We start from the raw sequence: 25661 nt of genomic DNA on the forward strand, positions 1-25661 counted from the left end.
GCGTGGGCGCGTGCTCCTGTGCTCGAGGCAGCAGCGTCTTTGTACTGTGTTAACTTGCCTGCCACGTCGATGCAAGCCATGTCCCCGCAATCAGACGTTCTATGAAACAAGACTGAAACTTGGGCTGCGGGTCCGTCATGAAGTCCCATTAAAGGTGGACGAAGACCCCAAGAGACGAAGCTGACTGTCTTGGCGAAGGAGCTTGGTCTCTATCTAGCGTGTGCGAAGCGCTTCTTAAGTCACTTTCGTCGCAGCACTCTGGTATCATGCAGAAAAGCGTAGTAAGATTAGGAAGGGGCTACTAGTGGTCACGGTGCACAACACATCTGGTTCATTAATTACACACGCGTGCATGCACCGTATATTTACGAGTACAAGTATGATCGTTGACGTCTAAAAACTTTACTGGCAATCATTCAGAGCTGTTCATGACGTCGCTGCGGCCCTGAGAAACACTGAATCAAAACGTATGCCAACTTTCTTTTGTCGCATACCAATTTTCCATGTTTTCTGGTGATACGAATTTCGGATGATACGAATATTTTTGGTAACTCCGCGAGATTCGTATCACCGAGGTTTTACTGTATCATGTGGCAACATGCGTTCGGGAGCAACTGACCACCCTAGGCTCGTAGCCTTGTATGGCTAATCTATCCAGATGCTTATAGTGTTTATGGATGGGAAAGAAATTACAGTTTCCAGTCTGAGGTTAACTTTGAAACTGTTAAGCTCTGCTTAGAATAATGATACATCAAGGTGACTTGTCAATTTGGGAATTCTATTAATTGATCATTCCTATGAATGGTGGACCTGAAGAACCTGTGGCTGCTTAAAGGGGCCCTGCAACCCTTTTCCAAGTAACCATAGAATGGCTTCATTAAAAGAGTTTATTGCCTCATGAATGGACCACTGCAAAGCTTTTTAGAGTTTTGTCGTACGTTGTAAGTGCTTTCTCTCTTCTCTTGTCTCTACGAGCGTGCTGGAAGCTAAGCATGGAGGGATCGCACGGGGGAAAGAAGTAACATCATGCATGCGTCATGACCTTGAGCACTTTCTCTTTTCTTTTTTCTTCGAACCCGCGGGGTACTTTCAGTGTGATCGCGAGCGGGCACGTGGCAGCCTCCCGCAGTGGCCTCGATAATTATGCAGCTCACTATGCTCAAATCAGCCAATGACCGTGAATTTGGGTATATGGCGCGGTCATTTGGGTATATGGCATCATTTGTAGAAAGGAGAGGGAACAATTTCTAGCTGACTTTGAAAATTAAATGTAAATTCCAGGCCGTGTGCTCTCGGGAGCCTCGACTACCGATCGGCAGCGTTTTCTGCCCATGCGGAGAAAGTGTTGCAGGGCCCTTTTTAAGGTGCGGTTGTGTACAGACCAGTTACATTTTTAAAACAAGTTTGTGAACATTTCTTTAATAGTAATTTAAATTTTGTTTCTTTACTATTGTTAATATTTAGACACGTGTGTACAAATAAAACATTGAACAAGGTTAATTCTGTCGCAAAACAGAGGTCAGGGGCAAAAAAGAAAGTGAACAGGACAAGAACTAACTTCCGTTGTTTTTAATTATGACCATGTAAAAAAATAACAGGAACAATGAGATTACAAAGATGAAAAGGAACAAAGATTATAGCGGGAAAAAAGCTTGAGATGTTGTGTTCAAAAGTTGCATTGAATTGTGCATCTTTTCTCAGGAAAATTTTGATTATTTTGGTTTAACCAGTGAAGGTATTTATCCATTCAATAACCATTCACTCTAATTGGAATCATTACAACAATACAACAAAAAATGAAGGAGGTACTGAAGGTACTTTGTTTTAACCTTTATCTGCACTGCTGAAAGAGGAGAGTTACAACTGTAAACTGAAGCCAGTGCAACAGCCTACCACACACCACCATAAGACCACAAAAAAAATGGGGAGGAAAACAAAAGCAGCACATGTGTGGTAATTTTCTCATCTGGCATAAGCAGTTTATTAATCCATATTACTTCCATGTTATACCAACTGACTATGGCCATGAATTGCACATTCGAGTCGTTGCACAGTAAAGTCATTGGGCTCATGACTCTGTATCCTGCTTTTATCAGAACTTTGGTTCTAACTAGTTAGTAGGGCTTACTTTAGGAAATAAACAGCATGACAGATTTGGATGCAATAGTTTAAAAATGGCACGTGTCCTGTTTTACGTTTTCTTTTGCGCATTTGATTTCTTGATTTCCACCGCCCTTCCCCCAGAATTGATCTACAGGGGGGTAGGGGGGTGAACACTGTATAAACAATTGTTTGATCACTATTTGAAGTTGATATACGCAAGGTTTATTCCAGCAGTCTACTAATTCTCTACAATTTACTCACCCGATAATTATGGATGATAAGGTTTATGGCTGGGGGGTGGAGGTGTAGTGAGCGGCCGGGTGCACATTTGTAAATCAGTGCCAATTAGCCCCTACTGTGAGATTACATTACCAAGTTGACTGAAAATAGTTTCCGATTGTTGTGGAAAGCTATCATTTGGTGAACTAACATCTTCGGGAAATTGTGCAGCGCGGCACGGACGAAGGACAAGAAACGCACAACGTCCGTGCCGCGCTGCACAATTTCCCGAAGATGTTAGTACACCAACTCGCCCAAATCGCCGTATTAGTTCAGTTGGTGAAATCACATAGTTCTTGTGAGTCGGCAGTTTTTACTTGATTGTATTATAATTACAGTGCAGTATATGTATACTTGGACAGAACATTTTGTTTCAGTTTGTTTTTCAAGCATTTGTGGGAAAATTTTTGAATTGACTTCCAGAAGAGTTCATACAAGGTGCTTAAGTTTTAATGGAACGGTCAAGATTTTAAAGAATTCTACCTGCTGCAGTGGCCTGTGGGATTTTGCTGAAAAAGCACAGTGTCAAAGTATTCTGGTATCTCGGTTCCGCTTCTTAACTGCAGCGAAAATTCATGTTAAAGAATTTGTGCAAATAAATGCAAAGCCTTCCATTACGGTCACTTGAGCACAGTGTAGGTTTGGGACAAAAAAAAAGACCAATTAATCATTAAACACTGAATTTTACTATGCCCTCACCAACCAGGAGTATAACGATTCTGTTTGTAAAGAGCAACAGCACATACTTCACTACATGGCTTGAATGCCTAGGTTGTGCTGAAAGCAAAACTGCCATCACAGTAGTTCTTTTCGATAGTAAAAAGAACATGTGGAAAACTTATGCAACTTGCACTTCAAGCACTGTAACCTAAATATCAGTGTTCAGGGAAAGCCTCATTGAACAACAAATATGTCCCGCAACAATGTCCCGTAACTAAAGGTCACAGAAATAAAGAAGCTCTGGACTGTCTGCGGGAAAACGAAGAGCAGTAATTTAATTTTATCTTCTGAAGTATTATGAATAAACATGCATACTCGTCTGCAAATATTGACGTCGTTAATCATGGTGCAACTGCTCCAGCTTAGAGTGACTGAGTGAGTGAATGAAACAACTTTATTCGATCAACAATAGACATGAGTAAACTCAAATGTCACCTGGCTAGGCCCACTCGAGGACCATCAGGTTTTCGCGGGCCCTCTGGATGGCGAGGATTTGAGAGGTCTCCTTAGAGAAAAATATTTGCATTCAGAAATGCGACTGCAGGTATCTGGTTCAAGAGGTTGATTTGCTGCTCCAAAGTAAGGCGTAAGTGCTGCAGAAACCGCACCAAAGTGACTTCGGTTGATGACATCACTGCTAGTGGTGTTGCAAGTTTGCTTCCTGTGCATGACAGGAGATATTTCTGAAGTATCAGAAACACATTTCTTGGAAATTGAACAGAAAATATTGCTGTTGGCACCATTATCCCAACGGGTAGAACCCATAACATATCCATCAGCAGTTCCCTCTACTTTTAATTGTCGGATATTTGAAGCACTAAGTTTGAATTAACAAGTGCTTGCCTCTTTATGGAAGTGTAGATACTTAATGAAGCTCCCAAACATGGCTGACTTAATATTAACAAATTAATTAAAGCTGTCTCTACTGCATTGTGCTTCTGCAAACTTTTTCATGTGCTAGTCTTTTGGAATAATTATTGTGCAGTAACTAACTTTGCATAAGTTCAATTAAAATAGAATCGTTCTCCTAAAAAATTTATAAATGTGTGTGCTTAAGATTCCCTTTATTGAAAATGCTTTTCTTTTCCTAAAGGGAAATTAGAAGAAACTTTTGTTCAGCTAGGCTGATATTTTCATGGCAAAAAAAAAAGGCTAATTGTCAGCACTGACAATGGAGATAAAGCTTTCATTTAGTTGAAATTTCATGCTAAAAAAAATGACATTGAGGATGTCAGATCACATAGCCACGTCATCATTGTTATTTGACATACAGTGTTCTGTTTTCCATGTAGTACTTCATGAATTCGTATTATACTATATGATATAATATGCATAACGCAGGCACAGCCATGGGCATAAACACACAGGCATATACGCACAAACTTTAACAAAGGCAAATCCATGTGGTTATATTTCACAGGTCTGTTTCACTTGGATGCCAACACTTTGTTGGACCCACCAGCTTTCTTAACAAAAAAAGAAATTGATTGGAACTTTCATGGTGCAGTGAATTTGGAGTCTTCATCTTTTTTAGTTTTTTTAGCCTTTCAGCTTTCACCATATCCTTAAAACAGCCTTGATGTTTTTTTTTTTTTACAGTTGATAAGTATAATAGCAGAAAGGTTTATCATATTTACACCCTATTGTAATAATATACATGCATGTTTACTAATTTCTTGAATTGCTCACTGTAGTTTGCTCTTTCTCATGTTTGGAACATCAAGAATGTCCTTTCATGTTTGCACTGTATATGGAAAAGAAACATTAGGTCCAGCACAGTTTATGGAAGCATGGGTCTGTCTTGGGTATGCATCCTCCAGAAATCTAGGGACTCTACATTTCATCAATGGGGTGTGCCTGATACTTTAAGCACTTTTTTTGCGGGCAAGGCAGGATACTTCAGTGGCAACATAGCAGATAAAAGTTGCATATATCTGTTGAACGTAGCCGGAAGTTCTGCCTTTATGATTGTGATCACAATCTCGGGCCGATATCAGAAGTACTTGCTGGTGTTTTCAAAGTCATGAGGAATGTTTTAATTCGTGGTACTGCTCCACTTTCTGTAACAGTAGCATTGTACTTTCAGAAGGCGTTATGATGTCAAGCATGCATTTCACGTCAGTGTCAGTAGAGGCACCATTTCATGGACTAAGCATCATGTACGGGCACGTATCAAGTATATGGTACATGTCATGCGAATTCATGTGATAGAGTAGATTGAACTTGATAGTTTTGTAATTATTAAAAGCAGTTCATTCTAATTATTCCCTTAGAACCTCTGCCTGATGAACAGGCTGTGCAAGTACTCATAAGTGCCTGCATGTAGTCTACCTTAGTGCATTTGTTTTGCAAGATGCTCAAGCACAACGTTAATGCCCGTGTCTCGGAGGCTGTGTCCCACAATCACAAATGGGGGCTCTGAAATTGAGAGGGTTATTCCAAAAGTACGGAACCCTAATTATGATTATTGTTGAGGCGGCCATGATTTAATGCCACCAACTAGCCATGGTGCCATTGGTTCCCGACAGCAGTAGCTTGACAGGGACACTCAGGTTGGGTGCGTTACAGTGTTCTATCCTTGCACAACTATCTGATAGAGCTCATCATCTTCAGCCGGGGTCAGCTGCATGTCGTTGTCATGCTGCCATGGTGGCTCCATGACATCGACATGCATCAGTTTGTGACATCGAAGTGTGAATAACGGTCAGGAGGTAGGTGGTGCTGATGGGGTATGTATCCAAAGGGGACATGGGACAACTTCGTCATGCCTGTGAAGCCACCTTGGTGTGGAGGTGAGCTGCACACCTCATAACGACCTAGTCATAAGTGGAACAATTCTGTTGCCATACATGCAGAGTATCATTTTGCATGCTGAGAGGGTGCCAAAGGAAAAAGTCGCTGAACTTATGAGTGCTGTTGAAGACATTGAGGACAAACTCGTTGCACCATGCTCAGTAGTGATAGGTGCGCGAAAGGTTCAGTGGCTACAAGACTACGGACTTATGCAGTGTTGAGGGGTCACATTGAGGTATGGTTGTGCCAGGTGGAGGATCTTTATGCCCAATGAGACCTTGGTTTCGGGATTGCAAAGTCAGCTTAGCTGCTGTGCACAATTTGTGTACTGTTTGTAGTGATGGTTGTGCATGACGCGCATTGCATGTGCAAACCATGGACAATGCAGAAGATCATGTTGGTGTTGTGGATGTCAGGTATGGAGCTCGTGTTCTGTGGTTCTTCCTTCGTCTGTTGTGTGTTCCCGTGCTCCCAGTAAGCCGAAGAGGTATGGAGGTCCAGAGTTGGATGAATCAGCCAACAGCTAACAGCTTTATAGGAGCATATTCTGAAGTCATGGAGCTGATAACTGCAACATTGGGGTGTGGTGCCGGCAAGGTTTCTCGTCGGCACGAGAAAAGAGGAAGTGCTGAGAGAGTGCGCCAAACCCCCGTAACTCCGCTCATTCTTGACGGATTCGAGAAATTTTTGCGGCAATCGATTCGGGAGGCAGTAAACTCCGATACTGAGGTCATTAGATCATTACTTGGAAAAGTGGTTCATGACCCCTTTAATAATTATTCAGGTGCTTGAATGTCAATGTAATTTGCTTCTCTAGTGCACTCCAAGATGTAAAACTGGCTGCTCCAGTGTGCTCCCAGATGCAGAATTATCTGCTCCAAAGTGCTCCAAGATGGAAATTTTTGCTGCTCCAAAGTGCTCCATAATTGAAATTTCTGTGCTCCAAAAATTGCTCCAAATCAGAAGTTCTCGGTAGCATCACTGAGCTTGTCAGCAGTACATACTGTTATGTATGATGTTAATTCTTGTTTTCTTTTTTAATCTATATTCACTTACAGCAGAGCAATGTAGTTTTGGTTGTGTCCTGGTTGTTGTTTCTGTATAGAAATGAACATAGAATTTGTGTGGATAATTTCATCATTTACTTATGCGTACGTTTACGCTGTAATTATTTTTGAAAAGCAACAGTATGTAATTTTTTTTTGTCTATTTATGGATGAAGGGTCTCACTCTTGTGTATGTTTTGCTATGTTTGGGGCATTCATTTTGCACATTTTATGTGGATGTTGTTCACATGAGCATTGCATCTGACCATTAAAATGGTCAGCTGTTTTAGGTTTGCTAGTGACATTCACCAACAATATTAGTGGGTTTAAGCTCCCTGCTAAAGTAAAGCATCCAGTGACTTATTGTAATGGCAATTTTCAAATGTTGTGTGTTAATTTTTTTCATGCTTTGTGCTGGGAATGGCATCACATAGCAGAAAAAGAAAACAACTTAAAAGTACCGTGGCTAAATCTAGTTGTTGATTTGACGCTGCTTTATTCACCAACCCAAATTATGTTACCAGACTTTACTTGCCTCTTATTGTCATCAGCTTGTGGTGGATTCCTGTGTCACACAGGAAAAGTGTGAGAGGTTCACTTGCTGTTAAAGTGTATTGTGTTCTTTTTTTTTAACCTTTTTGGTGGCATCTGTGCCTTACACAAAATAATTTTCTTTACATGTTTTAACACCGGTGTTGCTTTGTGGACTGGATAAACTTTTTGGTGCCTACTTTATTTTTTTTTTTAGGCCCAGCCAATTCCTGCAGAGCTGGTGACCAAGCTTTTGGGCCATCGTGTGGCAGTGAGCCCTATTGTAACTGTGGAGCCTCGGCGCCGCAAGTTTCACAAGCCAATAACTTTAACCATTCCTGTGCCACAAGCAGCAACCAAAGGCATGATCAACCAATATGCTGGTGATGCACCCACTCTGCGCCTACTGTGCAGCATAACAGGTAACTCCTGCCTTAAAGATGCTTAAACCGTTTCTCTGGTTTTCTGACTCATGTTATGAAATGGCTGTTCTCCTTTTGCTGAAACTCATTTGGAATGTGGTGATATACTTTATGTGCCATTTTTTTTTATGTCATAGTTGATTAGGTTTTTTTCATGGCATGGTTGGCATTTTGGATTGACGAACTGCTGGTGTGTACCCAAAATGAAACATATTACTTTTCAGTAAGCTTAATCATTCCTTTGTTGTGTCTGCTAATATTTCTAATGGCATGTGACTTGTACTGGTTGCCCTCTGAGGATAAACACTTGTTAAATTCGATACCTTGAAGGGCACCACATCCTTATACATATTTCATGAAAAACATGAGGTAGACCAGGCAAGCTAAAAGTAACCACAAAACATGTGCTCACTTTCAACTACTTAATGTCTGTAGCATGTATGACATTGGACGGGTTTGCTGTTTTCAACAATATTTTCATGCTTTCCATTGGAGACAAATTAGCAATTTTGTTAAGTTAAAGGCAAATTTCATTGCATTCTGATCACCCCTGACTTTTCTTGTACTCCTCCATGCAAGTTACTGGATATCTTTGATGATTTGAGGAAATATTTTAAAGGTAGTTCCTTTAGTTACATTGGTTGCATGGAAGCTGTTTACCATGCACTCAATCATATGCTATACGTATATGCAAGCGGCTCATAAATAACTTTATACCCTCAGCTTTTCTTGCTTTAGAGATTGAACTGTGCTTGGCTTTTTAAGTAATAACAGTTCCCTTAAGTGCTCATTTTGTATTTAAATGTTGTATATGAGTGCAGTAATGTTACCCTGAATGCCAGAGGAAGTACCCTAATAATGACTTTATTTTCAGTTTTTTGGCAGCTCTTAACAGTTTATCTTAACCTGCAATCTTGAAATGTGCTTAACAGTGGCTGAGCTTGACCAAGCTCTCATTTTTCAACTCCTGGAATATACATATGTGCGCTAGCTCAAAAATAATGAAACAGGTGTAAACATAATTTCTTTCTCGTATCCTCTTTTGCCCCTGAGGCTTAAATTATGTGCCTTGTCACACTTACAGATGTGCTTGCAGTGTATTTCAGTATAGCACATTTCTACTGTCAGCATTATCAGTGCTCCTCTCTCACTTTGAATTATTTTCTTCTGGTAGTTTAGGTAAGTTAGGAATTTTATTAATGACTTCATAGCCTATACTATATATGGCTTCGGAACAACATGCACTGAGGTCTTCCTTGTGTCCATAATTTGAAAATGACTAATGTGTTAGTCGTGTGTCATTGCACAGTAAAGTTTGCTTACCATTAGTGGATTAGTGCTTTATTTTGTGGCATAATTTTTCGCTCTCTTAAACACACTTATTTATACAATATATCTGTGTAGGTATGCAGAAGTATTTCCTGCTGTACGTACACAGGCGTCCACTGTTAAAGGGAACATCGGAGCGTGTGGCGGCAGCTCAGCGCCACCGCTGGCCGTCGGCCGCAACGAGATTCGCGCAGACGCAGTGAGCACCGTGCCCGGTGCTCTTTCGCCGCGTCAGTGGTTCGCTTCGCGGCGATTCGCAGCGCGGAAGCAGACGGCAGCAGACGATGAAAGAGAACGACTCACAGCGCGCACTGCGCCTGCGCAAAACTCGTTGCAGCCGCTGGCTGGCGGTGGCGCCGAGCTGCCGCCACACGCTCCGATGTTCCCTTTAACAGTGGACACCTGTGTACACGTCCTTGCAGCAATTTTTTTCTTTTTCACATTTTAGCTAGAATTTGCTAAATTTGAACATAATGCAGTCGAATCTCGTTACAACAAAGTTGCATCGGCCATGAAAGTACCTTTGTTATATTCGTTATATTTAATATTCGTTGTAAGTATACATGCGGATACTATCTGCAAGAAAAGTATTGCTATCGCATCTATGCAAAAGAAACAAAAGTGTGGTGCTGTTGGTGGGCTGATGGGGTACTTTAGGTGGCAAAAGGGTGGTGTTGCTCAGGAAATAATGAAACTTCCTTTTAATGCTGCTTCATGTCAGTGCCGTACGTGCTGTCGTGATTGGCTTGTTGACTGCAGTCCGACCAGCCAAGCCACTGGCCAAAACATGGGCCGTGCATCCAGTATGTGTCATTTCAAGTTGTTATTGCTGAGTTTTCCAATGGTAGACTTCACACGTAGAAGGGAGCACTCGTAGACCTGTACTACACTACTGCAGCCATCAGTAACCTGTGCATCTGATCTCACGCGTGATTACTGATAAGGCCTACGAGTGCAAGCATACTATTGATGGCATGCTTCTTGCAAAGGCTTGTCAGAAGCCATTCTTCTGGCCGCACTGCTACGGTCACTAGGCCTAACCAGCAGCATATTGCTGATAGTCTGCAACCAAAGTTGTGACTTAATGTCAGTCAGCATGACGGCGACGTTCTTTCTTCATGGTAGCCATGTTTGCAATATTGCAAAATGGTTCATGCCCTGAATGTCGTGCAGCCTCTAAAATTTTGGTTATTTATTATTACTGTGTTGTATTACTGTGGGGTAGGTGACGATACCGCAGGGAGGCAAAAAAAGAAAAAACAAAACAGCGCTTGTAAAAATTGGTCAGCAACCGTACGTGACATTTTTCTTACCAGAATGTGCATTTTAAGCCACCTGCAAATGAAAATTTGCTTCACTATATAACTGATACTGAGTTGTACATATATGGCCATGTGGCCATATCTTTGATTTCCTTACAGCAGTAGTGTTCTCCATTGAAGTAAAGCATGGCCAACCGAATTTGATATTTTCCTCATTAGATCCATCTTTGTTATATCGAGGTTCGACTGTAATTTTTTTAATTGCAAATATTGGTCAGGAAATATTACCATTAAAATTCTGTGCCTATATACTAAGGCACTAAATGGTATATTCAGAAAGTCCTTGAGAAGACCTCTTAAAACCTACCTCCTTAGAATTGATGAGTTGAACTTCATAAGTATTGGCACTTTTTCTTTTCTCTCTGTTTAGAAAGATAGCCGTGGCTGTTGCTGTGCTTTGTGTGTTATTTTGCTTGTGCTGCCTGGGCATATGTGCTGCTGGCACAGGGATGTTTAACCTGCAATACGGAGCTGCATGATAATTTTTCACGTGCACCTACCTTTGGATGGTCGTTGCGCTTATGGCCACAGGGAGGCTGGCCACTAGTAGCTGGGCTTCCCTTTCTCCACTTTCACCTTGGATTCAAGCTTCGGCCTCTAACTGTATCTCCTCTCCTCCTTACCCTTCTATTTCTCTTGAGCAGCCAGTCGAAGGCATGGCCAATTGACTGGGGAGTACAGGCTCGAAGCAGGTCTCTACATTTGGCTTTCTCTTCTTACATTTTACTCTAAACTATTCCTTCAGTTTATTTCTTGCTTGTCTCGAGACCACCCAAACATTTTTCTGTGAGTTTGTCATCGGGTTTCCTTCCATTCAACATGCTCATGTGTTCTGGTATTGTTTCTCCCATATTTCTTTTCCTGCATGGGTTGACAGCTTTCATCCCCCTTTATGTTACTTCTAGTGCAGATGTCATCTGGGTACAAGTTTTAATGACCTTCTTTGTTTTGATTTTGCATTTTCAGCTTGAAAGTTTTTCTTTATCCTTCTTCCTCATCTTGACTTTACAGACAAGCTTCTCTGAGTAACAAGATAGCTTACCAGTAAGGGCCTACAATTAAAAATAATAAAAAATAACGAACGAGCTCTGAAATGTGTAACATCAGCAGACACGAAATGCTTGGTAATAAAGTTGTATGCTAATTTCGTCTAATCATTTCCACTGACAGTCTGGGCAATTGATTGTTTTTCAATGAACCTTCGTGAGCATTCAAATGTCTTTACAACTATACTGGATTAATGTACTATCGCGCTCAGTATGAGCTACACCACGTGAGCGCGTGGCCGAGCGCTCTGCAAGGTTGTACAGTGGCGCCGATTGTGGCATATTTTCGATTTTTTCGATTTATCGGGAGAGAGTTTGGCTGTCCCTGCGAGCGCGCATCGCCTCCACTTGCTTTCACCCTCGCCCTCGTTTTGCCCTGCGGTGATATCAGCGTCTAAAATGATAATATCGAGGGTGAAAGCAAGCAAGTGGGGGCGATGCGCACTCGCAGCGACAGCCAAACTCTCTCCCAATAACTCGAAAATATGCCATAATCGGCGCAACTGTACGACCTTGCAGAGCGCTCGGCCACGCGCTCGCATGATGTAGCTCATACTGAGCGCGATAGTACTCAGGATTTGGTAAGCCAAGGTCCAAAATAACTTCAGTCTCATTTAAAACCTACCCATCATATTCATTCTTGTGGGTTTCACAGTAGTACAGCTTCCTGGTGGAGTGTTTACTCATCTGAAGAACATTCGGGTCAATGTGGGCATCTTATTAATTTGTTGATGGGTCTAATTATAATAAAATGGCTAATGAGAAATACTGCTAGGTTTTTTTCAAAAATTTGACTTCACCATTTGTCCACATCAGTATGCTCACTTGTGCAAATGGTAAATATTTTTGCCAAAGTTTTGATTGAATGGTCTACAAAAGCCACGACAAAAAATAATTCTCCTTTCCTTTCTGTGTTGGCTGTCTTCAAGGGTTAGTTCTGACATATTGGACAGTGAAGGAGGTTATATCTTTCATTTTCATCTTCCTGAGAGCAGTCTGTTTGGTCAATAAAAGACTTAGAGCCATTTCCTTTTCATTTCGAGATTGGTATTAGCTGAAAAACATGGCTAACTAAACTCAAGGCGTAACATTTTATTTTAGTTCACTGTAGTGTTACAGTGTACCTTGTGCACAGGCACAAGGGGCTCAGTGACCATGTTTTCTTTGTATGGTATTTTCCTCAAACTCAGCATCCATTTTTCTTACACAGAAATATGCCTGAGCAGCCAGAGTTCATTTTACTTCATCATTTATTACTGAACGGCTGCAGTTTCAAGACATGCAATAAATTTTGTGTTTGAAACTGTAATGTATGTAGCTTTATGAGGTATCGCACTGCTTTATGCTTTGGTCTATGGCACTGTGTTTAGTCAGCTTTGTAGGGCTGCACTTCGTATCAGTTGGGTAAATGTCACCAACTAAAGCACCTCACATTCTGTACACTGCTCTATAGAATTGTGTGCATGTGGTCACCCTTTTTCTTTTTCATTTTCATTTTTCGTTTCTCTGTAGAGCCCACATTTTAGCATGCTAGTGGCTTTACAGATTGTACACAGTGTGTTTTTTATGCATGTTAACTGCAAACATTGCCCGCACCAATAACAAAGCACTTATTTTAAATGCACACCACCTTTAACTTGGTGGGAAGTCACTGTTTTTTAAAGGGCTCAATCTATACTTCAAAAGTACCAAATAAAGTCTCTGGCACAAAGTGTTTTATTCATAAAACTTTCAGAACATGAAAGCCAGTGGTTTACTTATATCATGATGCAATAATCGAGTCAGTCTAGTAAACATTGCAAAACGATAGTTGGTGTTGTCACTAACAGACATCAGTATCTTTTAGTCTAGCTTTTCATACTCATGGAATATAATAAAATCAAAAACCACCTTTGCTTGCTATGGTACAGATAGTACTTGCATGATTTTTAACAGACTGGTTACTTGGGACCTTAAATGTGCTTTCCGAGTTGTGTTACAGTTTGTACTTTATTTGTATTGAGGCATTATTGTCATTAAATCAATTGATTGACAAGCATTACCACCATTAAATCAGTTGCGTTCATGTAACAAAATGCTCGAACGGATTGGTAGGTGTCTTGGAAAAAAAAAATTAAGAAGCTGCCAATACACTCAGACCTCATTATAACAAATTCACATATGGCACGAAAATAACTTCGTTATATCCGAAAATTCGTTATAAACGTTTATTCATAACACTGTACCCATGACAAGACTATTCTTCATTTACTTCGTTATAACCGATAATTCATTATATCTGTGTTCGTTATATCGAGGTTTGAGTGTACTTTAATACCATATGTTGTAAAAAACTCAAGTTGGGAGTATTTGCAAAACCTGGCATTTGTGTTATTTAAATTCTCGATGTCAAAGCCTTCAGCAGCTCCTTACCTTTATGGGTTTAAGGGTCACAAATTTTGTAGCTTTGCACTCTTGTGAACGTGTTTGAATTACGTAGGACATCCTCATTGCGCAGCAGTAAACAAATAAAAATGCAAAACGCGATATTCTTTTTCTTTAGTGGCAAGAATGGGCATGAAAAAAATTGGCAAGTACATTGAGTGCATCTGCATTGAAAAAACTGCAATGTTGTGGCTTGCAACCAAAGTGGGCCCCAAATTTGATTTGTAGTCATGTTATTAAAGGAGCTCTAGCACACCTTTTCAATACATCAAGAAGATATTGCCAATTTATAGATTATGCTCATTTGAACATATGAGCCAAATGTTATTAATCTGCATAGCAGAAAATTTACAATGTAGTGTCGAAAACAGACAAAAATCTCTTGCTCTCTCTCCTTTGCAATGTCATCAGTAGCTACGTAGCAAGCAGGAGCTAGAGGGCCAAGCACCTTTTAGCAGACTTAGTGATTGCAAATGCATCCTCAATAATAATGTTATTGCTAATTTTAAGCTAAAAAAGTGAAAAGTATATATGTCTTCAGTATCGAAAAGACTCAAATAAGTTTTCTTCTATACAGTCATGTGAAGTGGCACCCAGCTTACTACATGTGTGCTCTTCTGAACACGATGTTTCTAAGTGCTTGCTTCATACTGAGACTGCCACAACGGCACTCACCAAAATGCATATTTTCACCTCCCAAATCACACGTACACATGCAGTGTGTGATCTCTCCTACATGCCTAACGCCTGCCGTGCCTCGTGAGCTACACGTCTTGGCAGACACCACTTTGTATTGAGCTATTTAATGGTGTTTTAAAATATGCAGTCTAGATTTGGCTACCATCTATCAGTCAGGCTAGTGTGGGACAAGCCAATCTGCGCCATCTACTGCTTGCATAGCGTGGGCAGACGGGAGTGCACAAGCATTGGTGCTCACTCTGGCTCTTTCGTGCACGCAGCTGTGTAGCGTAGATACCTCAGCCACCACAATGTGCTACGATGAGCCTGCTCACCAGTGAGGCACTCTCACAACCATGTGCTCTGATGCGTCTATGCAGGTGATGTACCTCCTAGCATATAGTGACGCGAGGCAGCCAAAGCGCCCATCTCGCTTCGAGAGAGCGCTGCAGCCTGAACTGGAAGTAGCGTTGCAATGAAGGGGAAAAAAACAAGAACAAAAAAAGTGCCCAAGGCCATGACATGCGGCAACAGAACTTTTGGGCAGGGCCTTGTCTCCTTTGCCATCTCCCCCTGTATAGCTTCCAGTGCTAAAATGGACATCAAAGGAGATAGAGAAAACCATGGGCTGATGTGATAACAATCTCTTAACTGCACTTGTACTTAAAGGATACAAATAATTTTTGCAGCAGGAGATTTGTGAGGCAACATTATAGTATTCATTCTAAAAAGACAGGGCGTGCAAACACGGACACAAGAAAGAAGTCAGGACACCACAAACGCCGACTAACAACTGAAGAGACGCACAACGGCTGAAAAAAAAAGAAGGCACGAAAACTTATCTGCGCATGCCCATGCAACAGGCGAATCTATCAATCCGGCACGCGTGGCGGTCTACGTGGAAGATAACTGTTAAGGCATTTGATTTCATCTTTATGCAAGTTAATCGACGGTTGGCTCACGCATGCGCTACCACTATTCTCGATATGCCATGCTTCAATCATCAGGCGCGTTTCTTCATTTCTATGACGTTACAACACTGCGCATTCATCGAATTTTGGCGTGCACTTACAATCTCGACAATGTAAAGATAGATTAGAAGGCCCTCCTGTTAGCAATCTCTTATGTTCCAACAATCTCTGGTTAATGCATCGGCCCGTTTGTCCTACGTAGAAGCGACCGCAGCTGAAAGGCAGGATTGTTCAGAAAGAGGCAGGACTGTTGCATGGGCATGCGCAGATAAGTTTTCGTGCCTTCTTTCTTTTCAACCGTTGTGCGTCTCTTCAGTTGTTAGTCGGCGTTTGTGGTGTCCTGACTTCTTTCTTGTGTCCGTGTTTGCACGCCCCGTCTTTTTAGAATGAATACTTACCAACTCTGTTATTCTAAACATTATAGTGCCTTAAAAATCTGATTATATTTCTTCACACAGGTAAATCTTTTTAGGGCCCTAAACTGCAAGAAAAGGAGACAGCATGACAGATCATTAGATTGCAGGAAGATAAGTACGTACAGGTGCTCCCAGAATAATTCGGAACGCCAGATGCACAGCCGCTCGCCGGCGGCATGTGCTGGCGGATAAATACAAGCAACGTCTGCGCATGCGCAGTCTTCCTAACGAGCAATTTTTTCTCCCTAGTGTATCTAGATGGGCGTTCTCTTGGTCCAAAAGGGTATTGCTAGGTGCCCTTTAGCATCATGACAAGGAGGGCTGGAGGGACAGGGGGCTGTAGCACACTACGCACCGTAACCTCTAAATGTAAAGGCTTGCAGATTCCTTACGGCATGTTCTGGCTATTACCTGCATTCATTATGGGAGACTATGTGCGAGTGAGGCGGCATGGCTACAAGGGCATGAATGCCTTCTTTTCAACCATTTCAGCCTGTTCAGCGTAGTACACTCAAACCTCATTATAACAAAGTCGCATATGCCACGAAAATAACTTCGTTATATCTGAAAATTCGTTATAAATGTTTATTTTTAACATTGCACCCATGACAAGACTATTCTTCATTTACTTCGTTATAACCGATAATTCGTTATATCCGAGTTCGTTATATCGAGGTTTGAGTGTATTAGTTCTTGCTTAATTATCTTTTGATACGTATTACTACTAGAGTGGGAATACAAGGGCAATTTCGACTATTACATGAGAGTGGTGATAAGACAGCTTACAAAATGAAAACGGCGGCACGTTCGTCAAGGTCAATTTCATGCAGAGGAAGTAACTTCATGCATACTCTAATGAGCATCTACACGGGTCCTCAGTCTTTTATTTGCGTATTACGTTAACGTGGTTCGCTTACACTTGTGTGTAACAACATATTACAGGACCTGGCCGCTTGGTAGCGAGTATACTTACAATTCGATCGCGTGTGCTCCGTTTGTTGGCGCAGACACTAATTTTTTTTTGCTTAGATCGAGTATACAACGCTAATCAGCGGTAGGCTGTGCGAGCGGAGTGCAAGTTAAATAGCACCATAGTAAATATATATGTTACAGGAAGCTGTCTCGATAGGAAAAAGGCGCAATTCATGTCATGGACATGGTTTTATTATGTTCGTATCTCTTTATCAATCGGGTTGATATACTGGTTCAGGCAAAAATGCCGCCTTTTCCCAGAGCTAGTATAATCTTACTATAAATATTCTGATGAAATGATAAATAGGCCCAATATAGCAAGGAAAAAAAAAAGCCACCCTACCACATAAACACGCGTGCAAAACAATGCAAAACAGTGCAAATCTAGGTGCATCAGGTAGCAACGCTTGCTTGCTAGGGAGACCGTGCACGCGCAGACCATGGTACTACTTTTCTGCAAGCACGCTCCGCCGGCAAGTGGCTGCGTGTCCAGCGTTCTGAATTATTCTGGGGGCGGCTGTACATGGCAAAGGTGAAGGGCAGATGGGACACAGGCTTCTGCTGCCTTTAGGAAGCGTCTGCCTCTTGGCTGAGTGCCAGTAAGACTGTGATAGCCAATTTTGTTGTTCCTTGTAAGGGACTTAGCAGCCAGGATAGGAAACATAAAAAAACGGGAAGCCAATACACATGACCCTATTGTAATTAAATGGGACTGATATTTCAGGTACAAGAACAACTTAAGAGGGACCTTTAAAGAGGTTTCACTGCACTTATGAAGGCGTTTCAGAGCCTCTTTAGGACATTTACAGTTGCTTATAATGCAATTATGGAGGGTTTTTAAAAAAGCTGCAAAATTGCTTACCAGTCTGGGGTGTTTGTTAGATGTATGTGTAGTGAAAGTGCATGAGGTACTTAATTTGAATGTTATTGCTATATTAACAGAATCCATGCAATGAGTCTTTTTATATACTAATTCCTATTGTGTTGTAGCTATTACAGGCAATGCAAAGAAAAAAAAAAGCAGGGAGAGCTGTTTGCAGTATCCTTATTAATATGCATAACTTATGTACAGTACTCGCGTATTGAAGTGCAAGATCATTTTTTTTTATAGTATAATGGTTGCTGTATCGCTGCAAATCTGCGTCATGTTGCTGTAAATCTGGCAGCTAAAGGTAATGATGGCTCTGATGTAAGTGTTTGAGTGAAAATTACACCGCTATAGCACGAACTGTAGATGCTAGAAACAAAAGTACGAGCATTACTCAGCCCTAAATTTTCGCGTTACATTCCATGAGTACTGTATACAATGCTGCAGTGCCTCAGATTTACAAAAATTCATGTAGGAAGTGAATAGCATTTAGATAACATTGCCAGGGCTTTAAATTCTGGCAAGTCAGCTTTATTTCATTCTGTTCTGTAGTCTGTAATACAATTTACCATTGATGTAACACAGCCATGTATTCAGGTGATTACAGCTGAGCCAGGGAGCAGGAATCAGAGTATCACTTGCTGTGTGATTGTACAGTAACTTGAAGCTGTACTGCAAATACAATTCCATGCAAATTTGACACTCTTTTGGGTGTCCTGTAATGCTCGTACAACTTGAAACACTACAACTTGAAAAACTGGCCTAATCAGTAATATCCAGCAGTCATAGGTCGCATTGCGATTATGGCTATAATTAGTAACTTGCCAAAACTCGGGAGGCATGCTAACACAACTAACGCTGGCTAGCGTTGATCAACTTAAAGCTTTTGCTTGAACAAAGAGGTACCCCTTTTATAAGTGTTCCTGGGATGGGTTAGTGTGCATGGAAGCTTGTCTATAGCCGACTGTAGCCTAGCCAGTCTGCTAAACTAGATAATTTGCTCGAGATGCTTTGAACTGGTGACTGTGTTCTTTCATCATGACTACCTTTGCAAAAAAGGCTGTTTGATGGCATATTAGTTGTAGATGTTAAGACGGCATTGGATAACAAGAAACTCGGCCGGAATTCTTTATTTACACGAAAAGCAGCACTGTTTGAAGTGGCAGATAAGTTTATCCAATGTCAGATATCTCTGATAATATTTTTAAACTACATTATGTGTGCCTTGAAACAGTAGACAGTGTCACTTTATTCCTTTTAAACTGGTTGCCAGCCACTGCAGTTTCCATCGTAGCACATAATTTCATTATATAATGTGCATTGGGCACTGACTTTAAGGATAGTGGTATCAGAAAATGTTAGGCCTTAGACACCTAATAACATTTCCCTCATGGTCCATGTAATAACATGAAAATGAAAACTAAGTGCTTTATTCTTTTGTCTCTGAAGCATCAAGATTACTGTGATGTCTTTTTTTTTTTTTGCTCTTGTTTTCTTTTGTATGAAGGTCTGAGGCTGATTTCAGCGCAGCATTATGATTATGAAAAACACCTTTCAATGTGAACGATAAAGCTGTTTATGCAGCTGTATGACTCTAATAAGTTGTTCAATTTGGCTTTTTTGGTTACTTCATAGATTACAGATAAAATATTATGATATTGTGCTTGCTTAATAACCAGCTGGCACACATTCTTTCTATGTGCCACTGATGCTAAGTTTCTTTGCTGATGTCTGATTTTCAGGTGGTACAAACAAGGCTCAGTGGGAAGATGTGACTGGGTCAACGCCACTTACTTTTGTCAACGACTGTGTTTCATTCACGACAACAGTCTCAGCCAGGTCAGCTATTTTGCTACCTTCAGTATGCTGGTTTCTGTACCAATAATATAGGAGTTCAGTAGTATGTATTGAGCATCATGGTATTAAAAGAAAATTTTCTATAATGTGCAGGAAAGTATTTTGAGAAATGCATCAACTTTTTTTAAAAATTTTAATCTGTGGCCTGGGTGCTCTGCTTAAAATTAAAAAGTGTGTTCTACAGGCTTCATGCATATCTGCACATTGCTCTTGAAATACCCACCCACATATAGGTTGAACACCATCTGAGTAGTCCAAGCACATTACTAAGCCTTGCTATCGTGTCAGTGTTCTGCTCTTTCTGGAAAACATACCGAATAAAAAAAAATTGATGCATCTGATCCCTAGAAATTTTGGTTACTACTGTCTACTGTCAAATTATTTTGAAATTTACACTCAAACCTCGATATAACGAACATGGATATAACAAATTATTGGTTATAACGAAGTAAATGAACAATAGTCCTGTCATAGCTACAGTGTTACAAATAAGCGTTTATAACAAAATTTCGGATATAATGAAGTTATTTTCGTGGAAGATGTGACTTTGTTATAATGAGGTTTGAGTGTATTTCTAGCTGAGAAATAGTGGCTGTGTCTGGGCAAGTATGTTTGTTAGAGTGGTACATTAGGCTGAGTATCTTCTGTATTGCTTAGGGCATGGGTATCATGCAGTTTTTGTGGCAGTGTGTTGCTGATTTATCATGCAGGTTTTGGCTGATGGACTGCCGGCAAGTGAGTGAAGCAACCAAGTTTGCTACAGAGCTTTATGCAGAAGCAATGCACGTACCATTCATGGCGAAGTTCGTGGTTTTTGCCAAGCGTCTAGACCCAATGGAAGCCCAGCTTCGTGTTTTCTGCATGACAGATGACAAAGAGGACAAAACTTTAGAAAGTCAAGAGCACTTCACTGAGGTGGCCAAGAGTCGTGATGTTGAGGTAAGAGCTTGCTGTGCATTACAAGTGGCTGTGCATTACCCATGGCTGCACAATTGCATAAGACGAGAGGTGTAAAAAGGCAAAGACAGAATGGGCTCTGTCACAACTATTTCACCAAAGTGTAAGAGTACATTCCATTGTTAGTTGAATTTAACATTACATACCCAGTTAAACCTCGATATAGTTAACATCAGTACAATGAAATTCGCTATGACATGAAATACGTACTTCAATTTTTATAACTTACGCTCATAAAACACCACGTATCTGAAACCTCAATATAACAAAGCTTATTTATAAACCTGCAATTTATCCATGTTAACTCCATATAGATGCAGAGACATATTATGTTGCATTACCAAGGCAGTGAGTCCTAAAAATGTCAATGCATTTAAAGTAGCTTTTTATACTTGCCCTCCGAAGTGCAAGCTTTTTTTCTGAAAAAGATAGGCATTAAAAACTTGATATAATGAAACCCAATTTTACGAAGTTCCTAATCTAACAAATAAATTTCCATTCTCTGGCAAGTACTCTTGGGTTCACTGTTATCGCCAACCCGAATTAACCAACTAATTTGACAACCAAACCTGATTTAACAAAGTTTGCCCTTAAATAACTAGGAAAAAAGGCGATGATTTTCTGCTAATTTTGACAGAGACAGGTTTTTCTTCAAGCATGCACTTCAATGCTATCACATTAAAACATCTAGGCACCCTAGTCATGGCCATAACTTTATTTTAATGTGGCTGCGCGGCGCACCACGCCCATGCACAGAACAGTGGGCTTATTTCACAGTTTGTGCGACAGATAGCACTGATAGTCTCCTCACAACCTTTCTGGGCATGGTGCCTCCCATGTCCGGGCAGCATGGCCCCCCTAAACTTGCCCCCCCCCCCTAATGGACAAACCCTACACCCACTGTGAGGAGACTATCAGTGCAGGCATGATGTGCCATTGGTATTTTCCGCCCCGCGTAAGCTGGCCGGGCTTTGCCCAGAATCTCCTCTGGTGAGATAAAACCTGGCGGTTGTGGAAAAAAGCATGCTTTGGCGTATGCAACATGTGCGACTGGCGTCGTGTATGAAATACCGCTGTCTTGTGGGGCATCTTACGTGGGCCAAATCGGGCGCTGCGTGAACGACCGTGCGAGGGAACACGAGCTCTCAATTAGAAATAACGGGAACGCGCATTTACCTGCACATTGCACCGATTTTCACGAACATTAAGATATTAGGCAGGAGCAAAGATACTGCCGCCCGTGAAATGATGGAGGCTTTCTATATATCTGTTAGAGGGAATGCTTGTGTTATCGACACGTCTGTATCATTATTTCATAGTGAACACGCTTTTTTGCGTGCTTTTTTGAGAACCGGTTAGATTGTGACCATGTGACAACGTGCTCATGCACGTCTCTGTATCATGAGTATATATGTATTGAAGGTTGACGATAAAAGGTAGTGAAAGTTAGCGCCTGTCCATGTTCATTCTTCCTGTGTCCCTGTCTTGTTTATTTGCGCTTACCAGTTTTACCTACACACACCTATGCTTAGAAAACAAGGGCAGTGAACTTTAGCTTCACAACAGCTGCTCTGTCCATTGAGTCCTTCAGATTTTGCAGCTGATGTGTACATTGTTTCTGCTCTAGGTGCTGGAGAAGAAAAGTCAGTACCTGGAGTTTGGAGGCAATTTGGTTCCTGTGACTAAGTCGGGCGAGCAGCTGCAGCTCCAGTTCCAGGCCTTCCGAGAGAACAGACTGCCATTTTCTGTCCGTGTTAAGGATCCTCACCAGGAGCCTCTTGGACGGCTTGCGTTCATGCGTCAGCCGCGGGCTGCTCGTGCCACAGAACCCCCTCAGGCACCTCTCTGCAACCTCAACATTGCCTTACCGGAGGTAGGACCTGTTGTTTGTAGGAAGACATGCGTGCTTAACTTGCCAACTGCTTTGTCGTACAGTATGAAGCCACACAGAACCTCTCGGAGCTGGTTACTCTCGAGAAGAAGTATGGCTTTGTTGAAGAGACTGGACTGGGTAAGAAAATTTTTATTCTTCTTTGTGAGCTTGCTTGTCACTGTAGAGAAAAGCCTTTCAGCCGTGCAGGGTCAGTATGCCCCCAATGTGCTTTGTAGAATGACTGCCTAGACACGAAAAGAGGTCGACAATATCTAAAATACATTCCTAAAGGAGAAGAAAAACATCTAAAGGAAGTTTCAATTTATATGTTATTTGAACGTGTAATCCTTGAAAACCTCCCGCAGCTAACATCACATTATTTGCTAGCGGTTTAGACAACTTCTTGAAGGAAGTTTTATAGAACTTTTTCATTTATTTATCTATATATTTGCAAATAAATGTAGTGCTGATGGTTGCAATTACCTTCTATTGCAATGAACAATATCCGTTATCTTGATTGGAAAAATAATACCTACCCTCTTTCCACACACGCATGCATGCACACGCACTCAAGAGAGAGAGAGAGAGAGGAATTCAAACTTAGTTTCATTTATTGTGAGCTGCAGAACCACAGACACTTTCTTTTTCTCTTTTATGGTACAGTAGGCTCTCGATAATTCAGATTTAAGGGGACCCCTGGATTTTGTTGGAATTATCAGAAGTTCTCATAAATATGACTCGGGGCAACATCCCAATTTGTATTGTTATGAAACATTCTCATATGCATACCTGCCAATCTGGGGGCCTTGAAATTCACGAGATTCGTAAAGAGGGGGGTAGTGGGAGAATGAAACGTACATAGTTGCCAACAGGTTACCTTTTTACATGAAGGTGCCATAGGAAATGTCCGTGTAATGTGACAGTACTTAAAACTAATTAAGATAATAAAGAAAAGTCATTGTTGTTGAACCCAAGAGCTGGTGTGCATATTTACCATTTGATGCCGTGTCAACGAATCTCCTTGAAGCAAAATGGAAAAGCGAGTTAGTTGGCACTGGTTCATACTGATGTATTAAAAGCACTAAGACGACAGGGACAAGAAAGGGCACAACATGAGCGCTTACTCACAACTGAAAGCTTTACTGCTTAAAAAGGAAATATATATACCTAAACCCAACTCTCGCCAAATCTCCTTCATCTCCTTCACACAGGCTGTACAGTATGTGTAAATCTGAAGGTAATGCAGGTCAGCACACTGTAATAATTGGTGTAAGTGAAGCTATCATGCCCATTCCACTGCCACGACTTGCCGTCAGAACTTTGGGTATTTCCCAGAGTGACACAATATCGAATTCTCTGTTCACCAAACTAAGGCTCTCTAATCGATCCGGCAAACAGGCAACATAAAAACCTGTCGCACACCATGATAAGGAATGAATGAGGCGACAACCTATGGCACCTTTGTTCACTGTGGCCAGAACTCTTAATTTGCGACACTGCACATGTGCATGCATGCATTATGTTTGAAGAATCGGGCAAGATTCAGTATGGCATTGCAAGGAAGGAAGGAAGGAAGGAAGAAACAAGCGGAAAGACAGAGAGGTTAGCCAGTTCTTAGACCGGCTGGCTACCTTGTGCTGGGGGAAGGGGTAAGGGGGATAAAAGATGATAGAAGAGAGATGTTACAAAAAAAGGAGAGCAAGAAAATTTTTATCACCGCTATGCATTATTCCTACAAAGTCTTGTATATCAGTTTTCTCACAGAGCACACCCACGTGACTTTAGAGCTTTGGTAGTGGTTTGGCAGGTAACTGTAAGCAGCTCCAAAGAATCAATCAGCTACGGAAAAGTTGCTAGGACAGTGCACTCGCTGAGAAAATTTCCATTTGTGGTAAAAGTGGCTGTTAGTTTCAATTGCTTGTGCTGGAAATTTATCCTATTCTTCAGAGTCCAGAATAGCTTCTTCTGACTTCGGGACCACGCAGGGCGAGCTCTACAGTATCCTGAAACAAGCAATGATGTTCTTTTTTTTTGCCGATTGTGGTCTCTTAAACACAATAAACTCACTCAATAAACTCGCTCACTAGGAGATGGTGTTCTGTGAACATGAAGTTATAAATAGTTACCACTGCTTCATTATATCTAGGATTTTGTTATATTGAAGTTTGTTATGTGAGGTTTAACTGTATAAGGATTTAATATCCATACTCTTTCTGCCTCACTTTTATTCATTAAACTCCATGAAACGAGTTTGAAAAACATATTTCGCCAGAGGGTTCCTGGAATAAGGAGACCTCCCACCTAGGGTAGAAGCAGGACTAGCACCGTGACACCGTTTTGAACGATAAACGTTTATTCCTCCTCCTAACTCAAAAACCTTCTTTTATAAACTCCATTCTGAAACACTGCCAGTGAAAACATGGTTATAAAGAAAAAATATTTTTGTTTCTTCAGCTTACTGCCATTCTTTTGATGTAGCAGAGACAATAGATCATTGTTTAATTAGCTTTAAAGATGTCAGTCTGTTCTGGGATATTCTTAAGTGAACTGTAAAGAAAGATTTTGCCATAAATTTGTATATGGTACTTTATCTTTTGCCAACATCTCTTGATGAAGTGCATTTTGATATCTTTTTCTTATGGGAAGGCACAGTTTGAAGCAAACATGAATAGAGACAGGACTGCAACGTAGATCTGACCATTTCTTCAAAAGTGCATTCCATTAGACCAGATGCTTAGTTGAAATGTGAGCATAGTGGGAGCATGTTATGCGTCATTGCAAGTGTGGTAATGCAATAAGCTGAATAAGGGTGTCAACGCAGGCTAGTTGGCATTTCATGGCAAAGTTTGGTTGTAGCATGAAGTAACTAAGTGAACTTTGTTACTTGGCGCTACAACCAAACTTTGCAGTAATGCAATATACATCGCTTTTTGTATCTACTATGCGATGCTAGTACAGTGTTGCATGTGCTTGCAACCACATGAAATCCGCCTTTTGCATGTTCGGAGTGCGCATGCGCATGTGGAAATATTCTCTGCGGCATAGACGGTTCGT

The 25661-nt window shown here is 41.1% G+C and overlaps 1 protein-coding gene across 34 annotated transcripts in view; it reads left to right on the plus strand.

Moving 5' to 3' along the window:
• LOC119406177 (ankyrin-2) overlaps positions 1-25661 on the plus strand; it is a 345579-nt gene that overhangs the window by 186241 nt on the left and 133677 nt on the right. For 30 of the 34 annotated variants that reach the window (XM_049418902.1, XM_049418869.1, XM_049418918.1 and 27 more), the window contains 6 exons: positions 7690-7894; positions 11190-11237; positions 19663-19759; positions 20488-20716; positions 22362-22607; positions 22670-22745. In XM_049418902.1, coding sequence (XP_049274859.1) covers positions 7690-7894; positions 11190-11237; positions 19663-19759; positions 20488-20716; positions 22362-22607; positions 22670-22745 — 901 coding nt within the window. The remainder of the gene's footprint in view (positions 1-7689; positions 7895-11189; positions 11238-19662; positions 19760-20487; positions 20717-22361; positions 22608-22669; positions 22746-25661) is intronic. The other 4 variants (XM_049418876.1, XM_049418898.1, XM_049418901.1 and 1 more) reach the window with 1 other exon arrangement.

Source organism: Rhipicephalus sanguineus, chromosome 1 (assembly GCF_013339695.2).
Source record: "Rhipicephalus sanguineus isolate Rsan-2018 chromosome 1, BIME_Rsan_1.4, whole genome shotgun sequence".
NCBI classification, from domain to species: Eukaryota; Metazoa; Arthropoda; class Arachnida; order Ixodida; family Ixodidae; genus Rhipicephalus; species Rhipicephalus sanguineus.